This window comes from Amblyomma americanum, chromosome 3 (genome assembly GCF_052857255.1).
Source record: "Amblyomma americanum isolate KBUSLIRL-KWMA chromosome 3, ASM5285725v1, whole genome shotgun sequence".
NCBI lineage: Eukaryota > Metazoa > Arthropoda > Arachnida > Ixodida > Ixodidae > Amblyomma > Amblyomma americanum.
In genome coordinates, this window is record NC_135499.1 from 2086128 (window position 1) to 2103991 (window position 17864).

General features: G+C 47.6%; 1 protein-coding gene across 2 annotated transcripts in view; it reads right to left on the minus strand.

Annotated features, from left to right (window-relative positions):
- TppII (Tripeptidyl-peptidase II) overlaps positions 1-17864 on the minus strand; it is a 148477-nt gene that overhangs the window by 19391 nt on the left and 111222 nt on the right. For both annotated transcript variants that reach the window (XM_077657037.1, XM_077657036.1), the window contains exons 24-25: positions 16129-16268; positions 10118-10223 (exon numbers count right to left, since the gene is read on the minus strand). In XM_077657037.1, the coding sequence (XP_077513163.1) occupies positions 10118-10223; positions 16129-16268 (246 nt within the window). The remainder of the gene's footprint in view (positions 1-10117; positions 10224-16128; positions 16269-17864) is intronic.

The following is a 17864-nucleotide window of genomic DNA, read 5'->3' on the forward strand; positions in this document are numbered from 1 at the left end:
TGTTCCCTTACTCGTCCGTGGTGCCATTCTGCGCTCTCATGCCTTTCACAAATATGCGCCAACAAGCCCAGCTGCAAGTACTTCTTAAGTCATTTTTTTCTTTATGTGGTGCTGCAATGTGTTGGTGCGGTTGTAGCTAATGCGTGCAGTGTTGTTCGGTGGATCGTGGGCTATGTTCACCACTTGGCGACGATGGGCGGAGATTTGATTCCATACGCCATGGTCTTATTTATTTATTTTTTTATTGATATTGCAATCCCGGAGTTGGAATTTTAGCAGGGTGGGGATGCAAACTAAGCAGTTTAACGGAACAGGCAAAGGTAAAACAAAAATAACAGTGCAAGTTGAAGCTCTTCTCTAGAATACAACAATTAAACATATACAACAGAACAGTGAAATAGCAAATGCAATATAAACTAGGTGATATGTTGCGAGAACAGCGTCAGCGACGGCTGCTGCACTTCATTGTTAGTGAGGTTATTCCAATCGGAAATAGTTCGTGGAAGGAATGAGTATTTAAAGCAGTTATTTCGAACGCGAAAAGGAGTTAGCTGGTGTCGTTGTCGCGTCGCATATCTAGACGAAAAAACAAGCAAATCGGTGAGTTCCGTTCTGTAGTGTTTTTTAATCAATTGATACATAAATTTAAGTCATGCACAACGATTTCGCTTATTTATTGTCGGAAGGTCAGCTTGGATTAAAAGATGTGTTACTGATGTACGTCAATAATTGTTATATATGTATCGTGCCGCCCTCTTTTGAACCTTCTCTAATTTATTCATGTTAGTTTGTGTGAACGGGTCCCAAATGATAGCAGCACAATCTAAGGTAGGCAGAACAATACATTTGTAAGCAAGTAGGCGTACAAATGGGGTAGACAACAGCAATGCCCATCTCAAGAAAAACAGTTTACGAAAAGTGTTACACATTATGAAGTCAATATGTTTATTCCAGCTAAGAGTGTTAGTGACCCAGAGCCCTAGATATTTATATTCTGTTACTTCTGTCATGCTGTTAATACAATAATCAAAAGGTAAGAATTTCTTTTTGTGAGTGATTCTCATTAGTACAGTTTTTTCAAAGTTAATGGGCATCTGCCACGCTTCACACCATGCAAAAACTGTTTACAACGCACTATAAAGTAATAGGTGATCGGAGACATTTCTTCCTTCTGTATAAATAACACAATCATCAGCGTAAAGTCCAATTTTCACAAGAATATTAGCGACAATATCATTAATATATATTAAAAACAACAGAGGCCTAAAAACAAAGCCCCGAGGGATGCCAGAGTGAACCGTAAGCCTGTCAGAAGAATGATCATTAAAAACAATGAATTGTTCTGTGTTTGAAATGTAGGCTGAAATCCATTTCACTAATTGTTCGTTATGAAGTACTGTGTCCAATTTATAAACTAACTTTTCGTGAGTAACTTATCAAAAGCTTTCGAGAAGTCCATTGATACGGCAAGTTGAAATTCGTTGCTTGTGCCGAAGAACATGGCAAGCGGCCGGCTGGGCGCAAATTCGACGCCAACGAGAAGTGTATGCGTCGGCGGTGCAACCAGAAAGAACAGCTCGCTGGTATAAACTGTAACCGGAAAGCATTCCATGGGAAGCAGTGCAAGTTTCTGATGCTTGAAGAGTAACCTGTGGCGTGCGTCACAACAACAGGAAAATATGACTACCTATGCAGTGTCGACGGAGATGATCCACGTGAAAGCCGTTGCCATTGCTCGCCACATGGGCATTGTGCTTGCGAATTTTAAAGCAATTAAGCGATGGCTTCAGCGCTTCATGAACCGGAACGCACTCTCCATTTGGCGCAGAACAGCATTGTGCCAAAAGCTGCCCAATGAGCATGGGGACGAACTGTTGAAGTTCCATCGTTTTGTTAACAGCCTTTGAAGGGAGCACAGCTATGACCCGTCTCATATAAGGAAACGCGGATCAGACGGCAGTCTGGTTCGATACACCACAAAAGCATCTCTGTGCGTACAACCGGTGAAGAATGGCAACGGTGCATGGTGGTGCTGTGCATCACTGCCGATGGCAGAAAGCTGCCACCATGTGTGGTTTTCAAGAGGAAGACGCTGCCAAAAGAAAAATTTCCAGATGGCATTATCGTTTGTGTCCATGAAAAAGGTTGGATGTAGGCCGAACTCTTTTTGGACTGGGTAAAAACGGCGTGGGCAAACCAACCGGGCGGCCTGTTGCATTGGAGGGCTTAGCTTGTCACAAACCATGTCAAGGCCCGCCTCGCCGAAACGAACAAACTTAGCAGTCATTCCTGGAGGAATTCCAAGCATCCTGCTGCCGCTAGATGTTTCTGTCAATCGGCCATTTAAAGCTGAATTCCATCGTTGTTACACCGAGTGGATGGCAGCAGACGTTCATGACAAGACTCTCACTGACGGTTGAAGAGAGCTTCGCTGCAGCATATTTGTTTGTGGATTTTAAACGCATAGCATTCGCATCAGCGCGGTGTTGATAACCATAAAGTGGCTTCCAATGCGATTGCCGAGCACGCTCACGAAAGTACGTGTGGCCATTTAGCAGTGTTTATATTATTATTTAGAATGGTCACAGCAACAGCGCGACATTTCTGGGGATAGATATAGGCTTGACTCGTGTAAAAGCAGCACCCTGTCAAAATCATGGAAAAGAAGTATCATGTAAACGCAATAACTTAAATTATCAGTATTCTCTGAAGTCATCCTCCCTATCACAAGTAGAGTCCTACTGATACTTAGGCATAACAATTACTGGCAAACTTTTATGGTCCAAGCACATCTTAAACATAGTAGCTGAAAGTTCGAAATCACTCAACCGACTAAGAAGGTTGTTATCCGTGTCCCCTCCTTCTATCCGCAAACTTGCTTACGAAACATTCATTCCCACAAAACTAGAATATACTTGACCAGCCATCCCTACTGATGCTTCAGGATCAGTACAAAGTCATGCAGCCTGATTTATTATATCGTGCTATGACCAGAGGACCAGTGCTACTGGCATAAAATCATCGCTTGACATACCGCCACTGTCGTTTCGCTGCAAAATTGTCCACATCTGCTTTTTCCACAACTACAATCTCCCTCCCTTGCACTGCACAATTCCACTCCCTCCCAATAGAATATCGTGCTGCCTTTTTAACAGTCTAAGCCTACAACGTGTACATGGTTCCACGAATGCCTTTCATAAATCCTTCTTGCCTCTGCCATTGAACAGCGGAATGAGCTGCCCGAGGCAATTGCAACAGAGCGCGATCAGAATAAATTCAAAAACATGCCCTTATGTTAGCTTCATCCTCAGTCCCACCTGCCCATCACTTTTGCACCACCACTGCACTAATTGCATTTTTCCAAATTGTCGAACCCTTCCTCTGCATGATACATGTGTGCATACAGTGTTCCAGTCTTGCTCTTCCTGGTACTGCGCGATGGCCACAGTGCACTTGTGACCGTTCACACTTGCCTGATTTAATGACCTTTTAAAATTTGTTTGCCTTCTCCACTGTTCAGTTCCGTATGTTCACACTGCTTGTGCTTTTCTTTTGCTCCCCCTTATGTAAGGACCTAGGGGTCCTTAAAGGGACACTGAGGAGAAATTGAAGTTGGCTTGTATCGATAGAATACCAGCTCATGATCACAAAAACACCACTCTTACTGAAAACAAAGCTCTTGTAAGGTAGAAAATAGCAAGAACCAAAATACAGGTATCGCCACCACAGGCCAATCTTGCAAGTACAAGCGTGGTGACGCCATAGGACAAGAGACGCCACCTTGGAGGAATTTTCCTTCCGACATGGGCGTGCGAATCTCTGAGGCTGACAAAGGTAGGTTGCTCAGTTCAATATTGAAGTAAGTTTTGTTTTAAAACCGATAGTGCACTTTTATAGCACAAGGAAGGCAGACAAAAGACAACCTGAACGTTGGAAGCAAAGAAAACCGATGCTTGGCGGCGTCACAGGCGGCCAGGAGAGTTTCGATTTTTTATGGCGCTTCGCGTCTATGAGCTTTGCGGACCCCGTGGTTTTGTTTTTGACGCGCCTCGATTTACAAGCGCCGAACAGCAGAGGAACTCCAAGTGCCGCTTCAAGTGCTGGTTAACCTTTGAAGGAGCCTGTTAAGGCTTGTCAGATGATCGCTACGGTCGATGAAAAACTGTGATGGCACGATGGTCGGTGATCGTACAAGGCAGTTCGCAGTATAAAGAGCACTTGTGTCTTCGCACGCTCGCCCAGCGAAACATTCCCGGCTGTGCCAGTCAACTTCAAACTACTTAACGGAAATCGTTTATTAGGGACGGGAGCCAAAGTACAAGGCAGTTAAGAAAAATTGCTGATGGCCTAGCTCGGTTAGGCCAGGATATACGTTGCGAAAGCGCAGAGATTTCTGCATCGGAAGAGTGAATTCACTAGATGCGCCTTTATTGCAGGAGTTACCTTGAGCAGTCGTGGCGGAGTGGTAGTGTCTCCACCTTAAACGCCAAAGGCCCTGGTTCAATTCTGAGCCTCGGCACAGGATTTTTTTTTATTCAGTGAGTGGGCGGGGGGTTTCGGTGGCTCCCATATATGCCGCCACCGAATAAGTTGGTTAATAGTAAAGCGCAGGCTCTATTAAGGTGTGTTTATGTTCCGGCGTAACGCGCGCGCGCGCGCTGCACGGCGACGCCACGTCGGCCAAAGCGAGACCCTCTATACTCCAACTGCGCTTGACTGCCGACGCGTTGGCGGCTTCGGCGCACTCTGACCGCACTGGTGGAGACTTGGAGCATGTCTCTATTTCGCGCCGAGTGCGCCAGCCGCCGCCGGCCCGGCCAGACTGATTCGGCTCCGCAGCGAGGTGCGCGTTGTGACGTAATTCAATAGCTTCGGCAGTTGGGCGGAGCTGTTCTTGTCGAGCACTCGGCTAATTTAATCCATTCACAGTACACATCTGAAGGCACATGCAAGTGGACGAGAGAGCCCGATCCAGTGGACCCGTTGGATCTAGCGGAAGCCGTTGAAACGTCGTGCGCCGGCTCTAGTTTCAAGCCGCCAACTTTAAACGCGACCGCCCTTGAGCACCCATCTGTTTTTATGGCAAAAAATAAATAAATAACTTGGCTCTTGTAACCGTGGGAAACCTCGACGCCGCCTGTTGCGCCGTACAACCGTGCCGTTCGAGGAATCACAATCCGTTGGCCCCAAAGCCCCGACCAGCCTCCGAGGGGCGCAAGGCGCCGACCTTGTCCTGGCCCCTTGCGACTCCCCGCACTGGGGTTATGATATTTAGTTTGCAACAGCTGCTCACTGAGGGCGGGGAAACGACTTACCAGCACCTAACCTAACCGTGATCCCTCAAAAGCATCGCACGATCTGTGGGGCTGAGGTCGCTGAAATGCAGGCCGGAGTTCTTGCGAGAACTACGTCGTCAGGTTCGGGAACAGGATCCATCGTAACGCTGGCAAGACACCGGTGCAAACGTAAACGAAGCGACGGTAGCGACCCCCCGACAGATGCCTTCAACATGCGGCGGCGGTAGCTTTCATTTCGGCAGCTGCTAGACCGCACCACTAGCCACCAGAAATCACGGAGTCTGCGTTTACGTCACTCCGTCCTATGACGCAATAAGAGTTCTCGAGTTTGAATCGGAACGGCGGGAAAAACTTTTTTAACTTCAAATCCAAATTTCTTTGAAATAAATGCATCTTTCGCTCCCGGACAAGCGGCAACAAAGCCATGAAATGCCGAACTATCAGGTTTTGCTAACAAAAAGTTTGATAGGGTTCTCCTCAGTGTACCTTTGAGGGAAAATGATGATGATGATGGATATACAAAGCCTTGAAAATGAAATCCAGACACTATTTTGACAGGGAAACATTTTCACTGTCATAAAGTGCAAAAATGCATCGCGTTCTTGGCGGTTCTTGACCATGACTACAGCCAGAAATGCAATTGCGAAAGCTGCCACAAGAAATGGATCTAAGAATAATGTGCAACGAAACATACAGACTTGGCCCCAGTATGAATGCATACTCTTGAGCCCAGCACGTCATGGTCCCCGCTGTCCACAACAGCGTATCAAAGAAAAGCAAAAAAAAAAGGCTGTTATATTATAATTACAAAGGTGTTTATTCAAAGCGCAGGTCGGTGGGCATTGGCCGAAGAGCGTCACGATGGACACACTCACAGGCGTCCCTCAAAAATCCCGGCTGCACTTTGTATAGCTATTCGCTGCACTGCTTCAACTGCTGCCAGTCGGTCCCATTACAGTTACTTCCCCGCTGAAAAAGGAGGCATCCTGGCGACTTACGGGGAGAAAGGCAGGGGCGCACCATAACAAGGCATGAGGCGCCGGACGTGCACAGTTTCGCGCCGCGGCTATAGTGGTGCAAAGAGGGGGCGAGTGGCTTGACGATGTGATTGGCTTGACGATGCGGTAAGGTTTGTGATAGTGGGAAAGCAGTTTCGTGGCGAGGCCGGGAGTGGAGGAAGGCACCCAGAGCAAAACAAGTGTGCCAGAGGGATAAGACGCATGAGGGTCCAAGGAATACTGACGAGGCTGCTGATGCCCCTGGAGCTGTGTGGTGAAGGAGTGTGCAAGTTGCCAGCATTCTTCGGCATATAGGTATTATAAGCGTACGTGACGAAGGGAGTACAGTAAAAGCTCGTTATTTCGAACTCAAAGGGGACCGGAAAACTGTTCGAATAAAGCGAAGTTCAAATTACCGAATGGGCACTAGAATGAGCAGTCATTGCGGCCCACCGTGCGGCAGAATCCGAAACCGTCACATCTAGACTCGTTATCGCGAGCTAGGTGCTACTACACGTTTGTGGCAGGCGATTCTGAGAGTTAAATTTATGCGGTCCTAATGGCAGATGAAATAAATTGATCGGCCAGTTACGGGCCAGACACAAGTACTGGAATGCATTTGCGTGAGCTGAAAGCTTTAGTGCTGGAATATAGGACGCTATTCATGCTCCAAAACATGTTTATTTACGGGGAAGGGTTGTCAAAATCAGTGATGTCAATTTGCTTGCATTTCTTCTGCCGAGACTCCATCAGCATCATTTGCAGTTTGCCCAAGAGCTCCAGTGCAACGTCAGAGTACTCTTTGGCAGAGAAGTAGTGTGCTGCAACATCGAGTGCCGACGCTACTTCACATGCACTACACGCACTTGGCAGCAGCATTAACTTGTCGCAGCAGTCGGACTCATCACTGTCGGCTATGCTCACCGCCCGTGAGACCTGTGGTGTCTGCTGACAACATGCTGCCTGAATTATATCGGCGTCACTCAAGGGCTCCAACGTCTCCACATTGCTGCCCACGTAGCTTGCGGCACCAACAAAAAGTATGACGCCGGCGCCCGAACCACCATACTGCATTGTGTACACCACGTGATCGCGACCCAGCGACCACGGTGCAACGAAAACTTGGAACGGCTTGCGCCGAAGTATTGGCGGCGCAGGCGCGTGCTCCAGCAGTGAAAACCTGCTTCGGCATGCACCGCAGCACGGGCTCCGCCAGCGTTGTGCGCTCAGTTTTTTTCCTTTTCCATTTTGTTTTACATCTCTAGTAAATTTGTAGCACGTTGTGCTCACTATGGTTCAACTTCTATCCACGAGAAGCGGTGTCAGCCAGGGGCTCCTAGTTCGAAGTGACCGTAGCAGATTGTTCGAATTATCGGGAGTTTTCCCCCACTGAAATACATAGGTCTGCGCCGGGACCCGAGCGTCAGTTCAAATTAACCGTAAGTTCGAATTAACGAGCTTTTACTTACTTGGTCCAAGTTGGAGTGGGTGGAATCAACATACATGGCGAGCATGTAACTGAGTATGTGGTTGAAACAGTCAGTCATGCCGTTAGTTTGGGGGTGATAGGCGCTGGTACAGCGATGAACGATTTGGCATTGCTTTAGCAGCCGCTCGACAGAGTCTGAGAGAAAAACAGGGCCACGGTCACTAAGCAAGTCTTGCGGGGCGCTGTGACGAAGAACAAGACTGTGTAGGATGAAGGAAGCAACATCATTCGTGGTAGCAGATTTTACAGCCGACGTTCCTGCGTACAGTAGAATCTCAATAAATGGAAATCGGTTAAACGGAACCAATGCTTAAATAGAACAAATGCCTCACAGTTGGTTGGTTTTGTATTAAATCAATGTAAAAAAAATCTAGTTAATCAGCTTGGGAAAGTCTGTGACTGCACGAAGTTTGGCAAGGTCAGGAAAGACCTATAAATGATGAAATGGCCCTTTTTCTTTCTTTTGTTTACTCACTTACTTGCTTGTTTTTCTTTTGAAGTGTTCACAGTTGTATCTACATGTGTTAAGTTTATGTTCCAATTTTGTTCTTTGTGACATGATTACTGTTTGCCCCCCCCCCCTTATGTAATGCCCCCTGGGGCCCTTAAGGGTAAATAAATGATGAAATGATGACGCCGTCCTTGGAGATGGCATGGCCTAATATTGTCAGCTTCATAGCACCAAACTAACATTTTTTTCAAGTTGAGTTGCAGCCCGGCTTCAGTAAGGCACGTGAGTACACGCTGAAGGGGCTGCAGATGGGAAAAGAAATCTTTTGAAAAAACTACACAGTCATCCAGGTAACAAGTTTCCCATTTGAGCCCGCTGAGAAAATTATCCATCATTCTCTCGAATGTGGCTGGGGCATTGCATAGGCCGAATGGCATCACATTGAATTCATACATGCCGCCTGGGGTGGTGAAGGTGGTTTTCAGCCGGTCAGCGGCAACCATCGGGACTTGCCGGAGCGTAAATCTAGAGATGAAAAACACTCCGCTCCCTGCAAGCAATCCAGTGCATCGTCGATTTGGAGTAGAGGATGAACATCTTGTGAGTGTCCTTGTTGCGACCGTGGTAACCCACACAGAACCTGATGGGGCCACTTTTTTCATCACCAGGACAGCAGGAGAGGCCCAAGGGCTGTGAGTGGGCTGTATAATGCCGCGCTGAAGCATGTCGTTGACATTGTCACGGATGACGCTGCGCTCAGTCGGCAACACTGAGTACAGTCGCAGGCGCAAGGGAGCGTGGGTGTGCAAGCTGGACAAGGCGCCACGTTTGTTTAGCTTCGCCAGCTGAATGTGAGAGAACGTTGGTCGTGCGACTCTTGTCTCTGGGTTAAAGGTCTGAGTGAGAGATGGGCATTGAATAAAAAAACTCAATGCACAAACAAATACTTACAAAAGTGAACAGAACCGCAAAAAGCACAAAGGGCCCACTCGCAAGCAGCACCGACTGATTCTGACAGGAGGGTTCCTTGCCATATGTTGAAGGCTGTCGGGGTTTCTTAATCCTTGAGGTGAAAATGTTTGAAGAACCTCTGGACTAGACTTCAAATGCCACAGAAGAAATCCAAGCTTAAAATTCTTGTCCAGTATTTATTATTCTAAAACTGGTACAAGGAAAAGTATCTAAAGCCACCGTTTCAAGTTTCAAAGAGTAATAGGAACCACAATTTAAGACTTTACTGAACTTCCTTTTAAAGGTGACGTTCTCCGTCCTTCATTCCTTGTGAGGTCAGTTTATGAATGAAATGCTGTATCAAACGAGGCCTTTTTTTATGCCTTAAGTGCATGATTCGTTGTTTCTGTGAATGCGAAAGTGACCTCCCTACTGCAGTGCCTATTGGAGATGCAGCTACAAAAAATTAATAAATATTGTTGGGGCCTATAGACTTTTTGATGCCAATGTTAAGCAGCAAGTTAAGGATTCCATATTCTGTGACCATGGTGTCTGGCATTAATTCGGACTGCTCCAGAGCCAACTCATAAGAAGCACTTGGATGTGAAAAAGCAGCTGGAAGTATGCATTTACTATCGTGAAGTCATCGTCCATAATACAGTTGTTTGATTATATTTTAGTCGTAGTAGTTATGGAGTTTGAAAGGCAATGCCAAAATTTCTGTGGCTGTTGAGTCCTAGACGATGTTAGTGGGCTGTAAAAAAAAATGCGTTCCTTGCGAATCTAATTTCCGTTTCAAGCCAGCTAGCTGATGACCGAATTCTGCGCTCTCTTCTTCCGAGATGAATAAAGCTTGGTTGTCTTTGAATCTCTGCCTGCAAACAAAGAAACTATGGCCTCCCTTAGCATCACCGGTGGCTTCCCAGCTCACCTTGTCACTATCCAGGGCCTGGATGCGTGCCAGCAGCAGTGGAACATGCTTGGCGTGATCCTGCTTCAGTTCCTCGTACAGCTGCGTTGACGAGTTCCCCTGCAGCCTGCACACAGAGTGGGGGGACTGCTTGAGCTGAACACAAAAAGCGCCGCAGTTAAAGGGGCCCCGAAACACATTTTCAGTGCATTGTTTTGCCTCCTGGTTGCATAAAAGGAGTTCTAGTGATGCTATTAGCATCGGTCGTGCCGCGTATGCTGCGGTTTTTAATATTTTAATTTGCTCGCAAAAACAAATTCTTGGTGCTGACGGTGTCACCATACAGTGGCGGTTTTTAGCAGCGGATATGACATCACTTAGTGGGAGCTTAATGATTGGACAAAGAGTAAATATACTGCAAATCGTGTTAATAACTAGAGATACGTATTGTCAAGTTTTTGTGTTTTACATTACTTTAACAAAACCAGCTTGTTTGCCTTAGATAAAAGCACTGTAAAGCAAGTAAAACAAAAATACACCACCAGAGGCTCTGGCTACTTTTTGCATCGAAGGACTTTGAGCCTCTCTGTACACATCCTATGACCTAGCACTCAACACTTATGGCTACTCTCTATGTATCTGAGAGCGGCTTTGCGGAATCGATCCGATCGAGCCATTGCACTCTATAAGAGTTCGTTTCGGTCCCAAGGAAGGATGCGTTCGTTTCACATTTAGCAGGCAGTGCACATCGTCAGCTTGCGGAGGATCACCGGGCGGCGGCGCCAGATGGTGCTACGTTCCCGTCAACAGCACGTGCTCCTTGCTCGCCGTGGCCAACCAGCGTGCTAGAAGCGACGGGCGATGGTTGGCGGTAAGCAGTAGCGGTACGCGCTATGCTAAATGTCTGATATCTTGCGCAGGCCGTCACACCATCGCAGTATCTTGCACTCGAGTTCGGATCCATAAGTAAGGGAACGTCACTGATCAGTGTTCCCTTGTGCGCCATCGACGTGATGATGAAACATGGCTGGGTCAGCTGGGCGTTCACATGGTTGTTGTAACCATGCATACGGCGCTGCCAGCTTTGGCATGAACGAGTTACAGAGAACAGGTAACCATGGAGTGCAAAATTTTGCCACATGCTAAGATAGCCTCATACTGAAAAACAGCACACACAATACAGGGACGAAGAAAGGAAACGACAACATGAGCAGTGTTTCGCAGCCCCTTTAAGCAGTGGCGCTGCCAGCACATGAGCATGATCGACCGCAGTCAACCATAGTCAACCAACCATCCGAGAAGGGGCCGGCATACAAAAGAATAAAACCAGTTGGCACTGAGACTCCAAGCCTCTCGCATCGCCTCTGCTTTCCTTGCATGTGCCGACAATTGGTGACCCAGACGTGATCGCCGTGGAACAGCAAAGCAACGTCGCCAACCTCACTGTAGCAGTACTGGATGTCAAATTGCCTCCCTTTTGGACCAGCGACCCAAAACTTTGGTTCGCGCAAGTTGAGTCGCGTCGCATCACCGCCCACAGTACCAGGTACCACCACGTGGTGGGCAGTCTCCCCCTGCGACGGCCAGCGAAGTGGGGGACACACTACTTGCGCCACCTGCACGGACCGCCTACGCAACGCTCAAGGAGGAGACGCTGATGTGTCGCGTCACACCTTCGGAGTTGGAGCGTTTCCAGCAACTATTACGGGAGGCTGAACTGGGCGATTGCCGACCTAGTCAACTGTTGTGCCACATGCAGCAACTGGCTGGCAGCACGGCAAGCATCGACAGCCGCTTAGTGTGGGAACATTTTATGTAAAGACTCCCCGCAAACGTGCAGATAGGCCTCACTGCATTGGGAGAGACGGACCTGACCAAGCTGGCCGAGCTCGCTGACAAACTGATGGCTGTCGTCACGCCGACCATCACGGCAGTCCGTACAGGTACATCGCCCGTCCCTGTAAACTCCCTGTAAAAAACGCGGGAAGAAATTTCTCGCCTCGCTGAAATCGAGCGGCAAGCAGCATCCACGGTAGTGCACTGCACCACAACAACGCATGCAGAGTGTACTGGTACCACAAGTTCGGCAATGCTGCACAGAACTGCATACCAGCCTGCGAAAGTTCGGGAAACGCCCCGGGCCAGCACTGAAAGTGACCAGTGCCTCAGCCACGCCGGACAGTTGCCCATCGGTTTTCTTTCCGACCGATCGTGAGAGGGGCACTCATTTCCTGGTCGACACGGGGGCGGAGGTCAGTGTAACGGTGGTGTCGTCAGCCGATTGCAAACAACCAGGTTCATCACCATTGCAAGCCGTCAACAATACGACCATAGCGACGCACGGGCAACGTTCTCTCTCTGGACCTGGGACTCATGAGGATATTTTGGTGGATTTTTGTGGTGGCCGACATAAAATTTGCCATCCTAAGAGCAGACTTTTTGCGCAGCTTCGGACTGCTTGCAGACATCCACATTTACATTTACAGGATCCGCCCTCACAAGCAGAGCTGCGCGGGAAGCCGTCCAAAAGCGGGAAGCCCCTCAGCCCCATGCTTGTGGCACCTCCAGGCGCTGCCCGATTCACCAGCATTCTCCACAATTTCCCTGAGCTGACACGATCACCACAGGCCAGCACGGCTGTCAAACACAATGTATGGCACCACATTGTCACAACAGGCCCACCTGTTTACACACGCCCACATCGCCTGTCCCCACAAAAGCTGCAAGCAGCATGACAGGAATTTGACCACATGCCCGAGCTCGGCATAATCCGCCCGCCCGCTAGTCCTTGGGCGTCAGCACTGCACATGGTGCCGAAGTCTACACCAGAAGACTCCTGCGGGGATTATCGAGCACTTAATCGAGCAACAGTGCCCGACCGCTATCTGCTACCCCACATTCATGACGTCACAGACAGCCTACATGGTGCAGGCATTCCAGTGTTTCATCAACGGCGTTATGCATGGCCTCGACTTCTGTCATGCATACCTCGATGACCTACTCATTGCAAGCAAGTCACCGGACGAGCATGAGGCACATCTGCGAGCCGCACTTCAACGCCTGGCCTTGCATGGCATCTTGGTGAATATGGATAAGTGTGAGCTGGGTGCTTAGAAGCTGACTTTTCTTGGCCGTGTTGTTTCAAGCTCCGGCATTCAACCTCACCCAGACAGGGTTACACTTGTCGAGAAGTTTCCACAACCCACCACTAAGCGTCAGCTCCGTGAGCTCCTTGGTCTCGTGCATTACTACCGACATTTCATACCTTAGTGTGCGGACATTCTGCACCCTCTCCACCTCCTGCTGTCGACACAAGAAGGTGCTGCTAAAGAGCTGCTCTGGACGGACGACACCGAAGCGGCTTTTCAAGGGATCAAGAAGCGCCTCGCCGATGCCACACTTCTTGCCTACCCGCAACCTGGAGTTCCACAATGCGTCATGGTCGACGCGTCGGACGCAGCTGTAGGTGTCGTCCTACAACAACTCAGCAAAGCAGTATGGTGGCCGATCGCTTCCTTTTCCCGGAAACTGACACCCACCGAGCAGCATTACAGCACTTTCGGGCATGAGCTGTTGGCCATCTGCGCAGCAGTCCAGCATTTCCGACATTACCTTGGTGAGTAAAAACCAATTCAGACATGGTTTCAGTGACAGAAGATTCATGAGTTAACGGAAGTTCTCCAATGTACCTTGGCACAAAAGCATACTGAAAAAAAAGCATTAAAACAGCATGCCTTATCACCATCATTAGTAATAACTTCACCATCAAGGTCTAAATTCGGGATTCCAACTGGTTCACGCCCATTGTGTTTCAAAAACGTCCACAATTCCTACGGATTATTACCCAGTTTCGATCGCAAGTAATTAAAACAGCTATTCTTAAGAGCCTTAATTTCAGTTTTTAGTGTACTGCCAAGAGCACGAATCGACTGCAATACTGCAGGGCATTGTTTTTTTTTGTAGAAGGCGATGTTTTTTTCCTGATAGGCTGTCTGATCTGCCACGTGATCCACGGTTTGTCGCAGCGGCGCTTTCCAGAAAGACTTTTAGATGGGATATATTGATCAATTAGGCATTGAAGCTTATTCTTGAATACTTCCCAAAGAAAACTACAATCTAAATTCTGGCTTAGATTAATAAAGTCAGGATGGATAGACGCAAGTTCGTTCTTCGCTGATGTATAGTGACCCTTGCTAAAACAGAAAATCTTTGGCGATCACCTTAGTTAATACTTTGTAGGAAACGGACAGTAAGCTGATCGGTGTGTAATTTTTCAAGTTTTTGGGGTCTCCTTTCTTATGAATTAAGATAATGTTTATGTTCTTCCAAGCTTCTGGTACGGTCGAGGTCAAAAGGCATTATGTATACAAGGTGGCTAGTTTTTCTAGCACGATGTCCCCTCCGTCTTTCAACAGATGTGCTGTTACCTGATCCTCACCAGCTGCTTTTCCCTTTTGCATTGTTCCTAAAGCTTTCTTTACTTTCTCTTTTGTTACTGGCGGGATGACGCATTGCTGTGTGCTACTGCCCCTCTCATTAATGTTCTGATTACATTGGCTACTGTGCAGATTTGTGTAGAACTCTTTGGCTACTTTAACTATCTTATCCATAGTGCTAATGCCATTTTTCCTGCTTGTCTCTTGATACATACATCTGATTTTTACCAATGCCTAGTTTCCTCTTCATCACTTTCAGGCTACCGCCATTCTTTAGAGCATACTTGATTTTTTCTAAGTTAAGCTTCCTTATGTCGGCTACCTTGCGCTTATATATCAACTTAGCTAGGTCTGCTAGTTCTCTTCTGTCGGTAGGGTTAGATGCCCTCATGCTTTGACGTTTCTCTTTCAGATCTTTCGTCTCCTGAGATAGCTTGCCGGTATCCTGTCGAATCGTCCTACCACCTACTTCTCACTGCACACTCTGTGTAATGATAGCTGTCAGATTATCGTTCATTGTATCAACATTAAGATCGTCTTCCTCAGTTAAGGCTGAATATCTGCTCTGCAGCGATATCCTGAATTCCTCTATTTTCCCTCTTACCGCTAACTCGTTAATGGACTTCCTCTTCACTAGCTTCTTCCGTTCCCTCTTCAAGTCTAAGCTAATTCTAGACCTTACCATTCTGTGGTCGCTACAACGCACCTTTCAGAGGGCGTCCACATCCCGAACGATGCCAGGTTCAGCGCATAGTATGAAGTCTATTTTATTTTTAGCCGCGCCACTGGGGCCCCTCCAGATCCACTTCTTGTTCTCTCGTTTGCGGAAGAAGATATTCATGGTCTGTAATATATTTCTATCTGCAAACTCTAGTAATAACTATCCCCTGCTGTTCCTAGAACCTACCCATAGTCACCTACAGCCTGGTCGCCAGACTGCTTCTTCCCACCTTGGAATTTAGGTCGCCCATAAGTACAGTGTACTGTGATTGATTTTACTGTGTTCATTGTATGACTAGAAGGATAAAAATGAGGTGGAGCGCATATGGCAGGTTCTCTCAGATCATGAATAGCAGTTTACCAATATCCCTCGAGAGAAAAGTGTACAACAGCTGTATCTTCCTGGTACTCACTTACGGGGCAGAAACGTGGAGGCTAACGAAAAGGGTTCAGCTTAAGTTAAGGACAACACAGCGAGCCATGGAAAGAAAAATGATAGGTGTAACGTTAAGAGACCGGAAGCGGGCAGATTGGGTGAGTTAGGAAACGCATGTTAATGACATCCTAGTCTAAATCAAGTGGAAGAAATGGGCTTGGGCAGGGCATGTGATGCGAAGGCAAGACAACCGCTGGTCCTTAAGGGCAACGGAGTGGATTCCAAGAGAAGGCAAGCATAGCAGGGGGCGGCAGAAGGTTAGGTGGGCAGATGAGATGAAGAAGTTCGCAGGCGGTGGGGCAGCTGTCAAAGGACCGGGTTAATTGGCCAACCCAATCATTTGTGTACCTGCTTTTTCGCATTCCTTTCTGCCCACTGCAAAGCCTGTACGGCCCCGAATGTAATAACAAACAAATAAAGCGTGCACTAGCGAGACGCACTTGGCAACCCAGGACACCTTGAGGTCCCTTAGGGCCTCCTGGAACTCCTGGTCGGGGCTCTTGTCCTCGGACGAGTTCTTGGCACAAGACACACTCTTCTTGGGCAGCTCGCCAATGTGGTACGTGAGCGGGAACACTGCCTGGGAAGCCAGCAAGATCACTCTTTGCAGCAGGTTTCAGCACTTGTACAAAATTTTCAGTGCGAGTAATGTGTATCAAGGTTGCAAGTCTGAGTGGTTTTTGTGTTTCATCTGCTGTAAAGCACCTGCTGGAAGCATGCAAGACAGTCCCAATGTGGTTGCGACATGTTTCTGCTACGCCACTTTCCCGCCGACCAGGAATTAAAATTGCCAGTTGACGTCTTGCATAAGCGGGAACATGTTCGTGCCAATTACTGACTCTCGGATATATTCAACCCATCTCGGGGATGATAGACGCACGGAAAAAAGTCCGGTACCAAAGTTGAACCTGCGGTACAAGCGGGGGGGAAGTTATTTTTCTACTTTTATTGTGCCACGCATTGTTACACAAGTTGTTTGCATTACTCTGAAATTACTGAGGCCATGTCCTAACAGCAATGATAAATTTGCCTCAGTTTTATGCTAAATTTGACCTCAGTGCTATGATCGCAGAGCGTGACAAAGATTTTTACGCATCGCTGACAGGTCCGCAAACACGAACTCTGTTTGTACGTTGCAATGTCAATATGGGCACAATAAGGGAACAGCAAATTTCAGGCCACTCCTTGATGTTATTCAGCGCATGTGTGTATGACAAGCAATCTCGAAAAAAGTACTTGACAGCGCCTGTAGCGCTGTCAAGTACGCTTATAAGAAGCGGCACATTTCGTCCATCTTCATTGTGAACAAGGGACCCGTAGTGGTCCCGAAACGTGATATTTTAAAACCCATTTTTGGCAAGTGTACGTTTTATTCATCCACTATCAATGATGTTCTTGTGTCTGGTGCAGGCCCATTCCATGAACAAACGTTTTACTTTTCCGAGGTTGGAACGAAAGTGTACTTTTCGAAATTTGACCTTCCTAAAGGCTACTGGCAACTACCTTGGAGAAAGCTTCGAGACAGAACCAGCGTTCTCTACCCAATCCGGTCACTATCAGTTCGTCTACCCGCCCTTCGGCATTAAGACAGCATCAGCTATCTTTACATGCCTTATGCGCATTCTGTTACAGGGCACAGACAATGTCGTTCATTACATTACGATGTTCTCGTAGCGACCTCTTCCTGGAAAGAACGTCTTTGGACTTTAAAGAGGCTGTTTAGCAGGGCGCATGAGGCTGGCATCACGATCAAGCCGCAGAAGAATGAAATCTGGCCACTAACATCTCTTTTCTTGGACACCAGATTGGAGAAGGGACAATCTGACCGTTGGAAACAGTGGTAGAAAAACTCGTCAACGTGCTGCTTGCAAAGACCAAGAAGCAAATACTTTACTATTTAGGGCTTGCCGGATACTACCGCGATTTCATCCCTGGCTATGCCCACAAAGTCCAATCGCTCGTGGAGATGACGTGCAAAAATTAATGCAACCTTGTCTCTTGAACACCACAGCAGCAAGCCGCTTTTGACAAGCTCAAGAACGCATTAACTTCCAGGCCCGTATTAAGAGCTCCAGTCCTCAGTAAGCAGTTCGTGCGTCGCACAGATGCTTCTGACGTCAGCGTAGGTGCAGTTCTCCTGCAGGTGCATGATGGAGTCCACCACCCGGTTTCATAT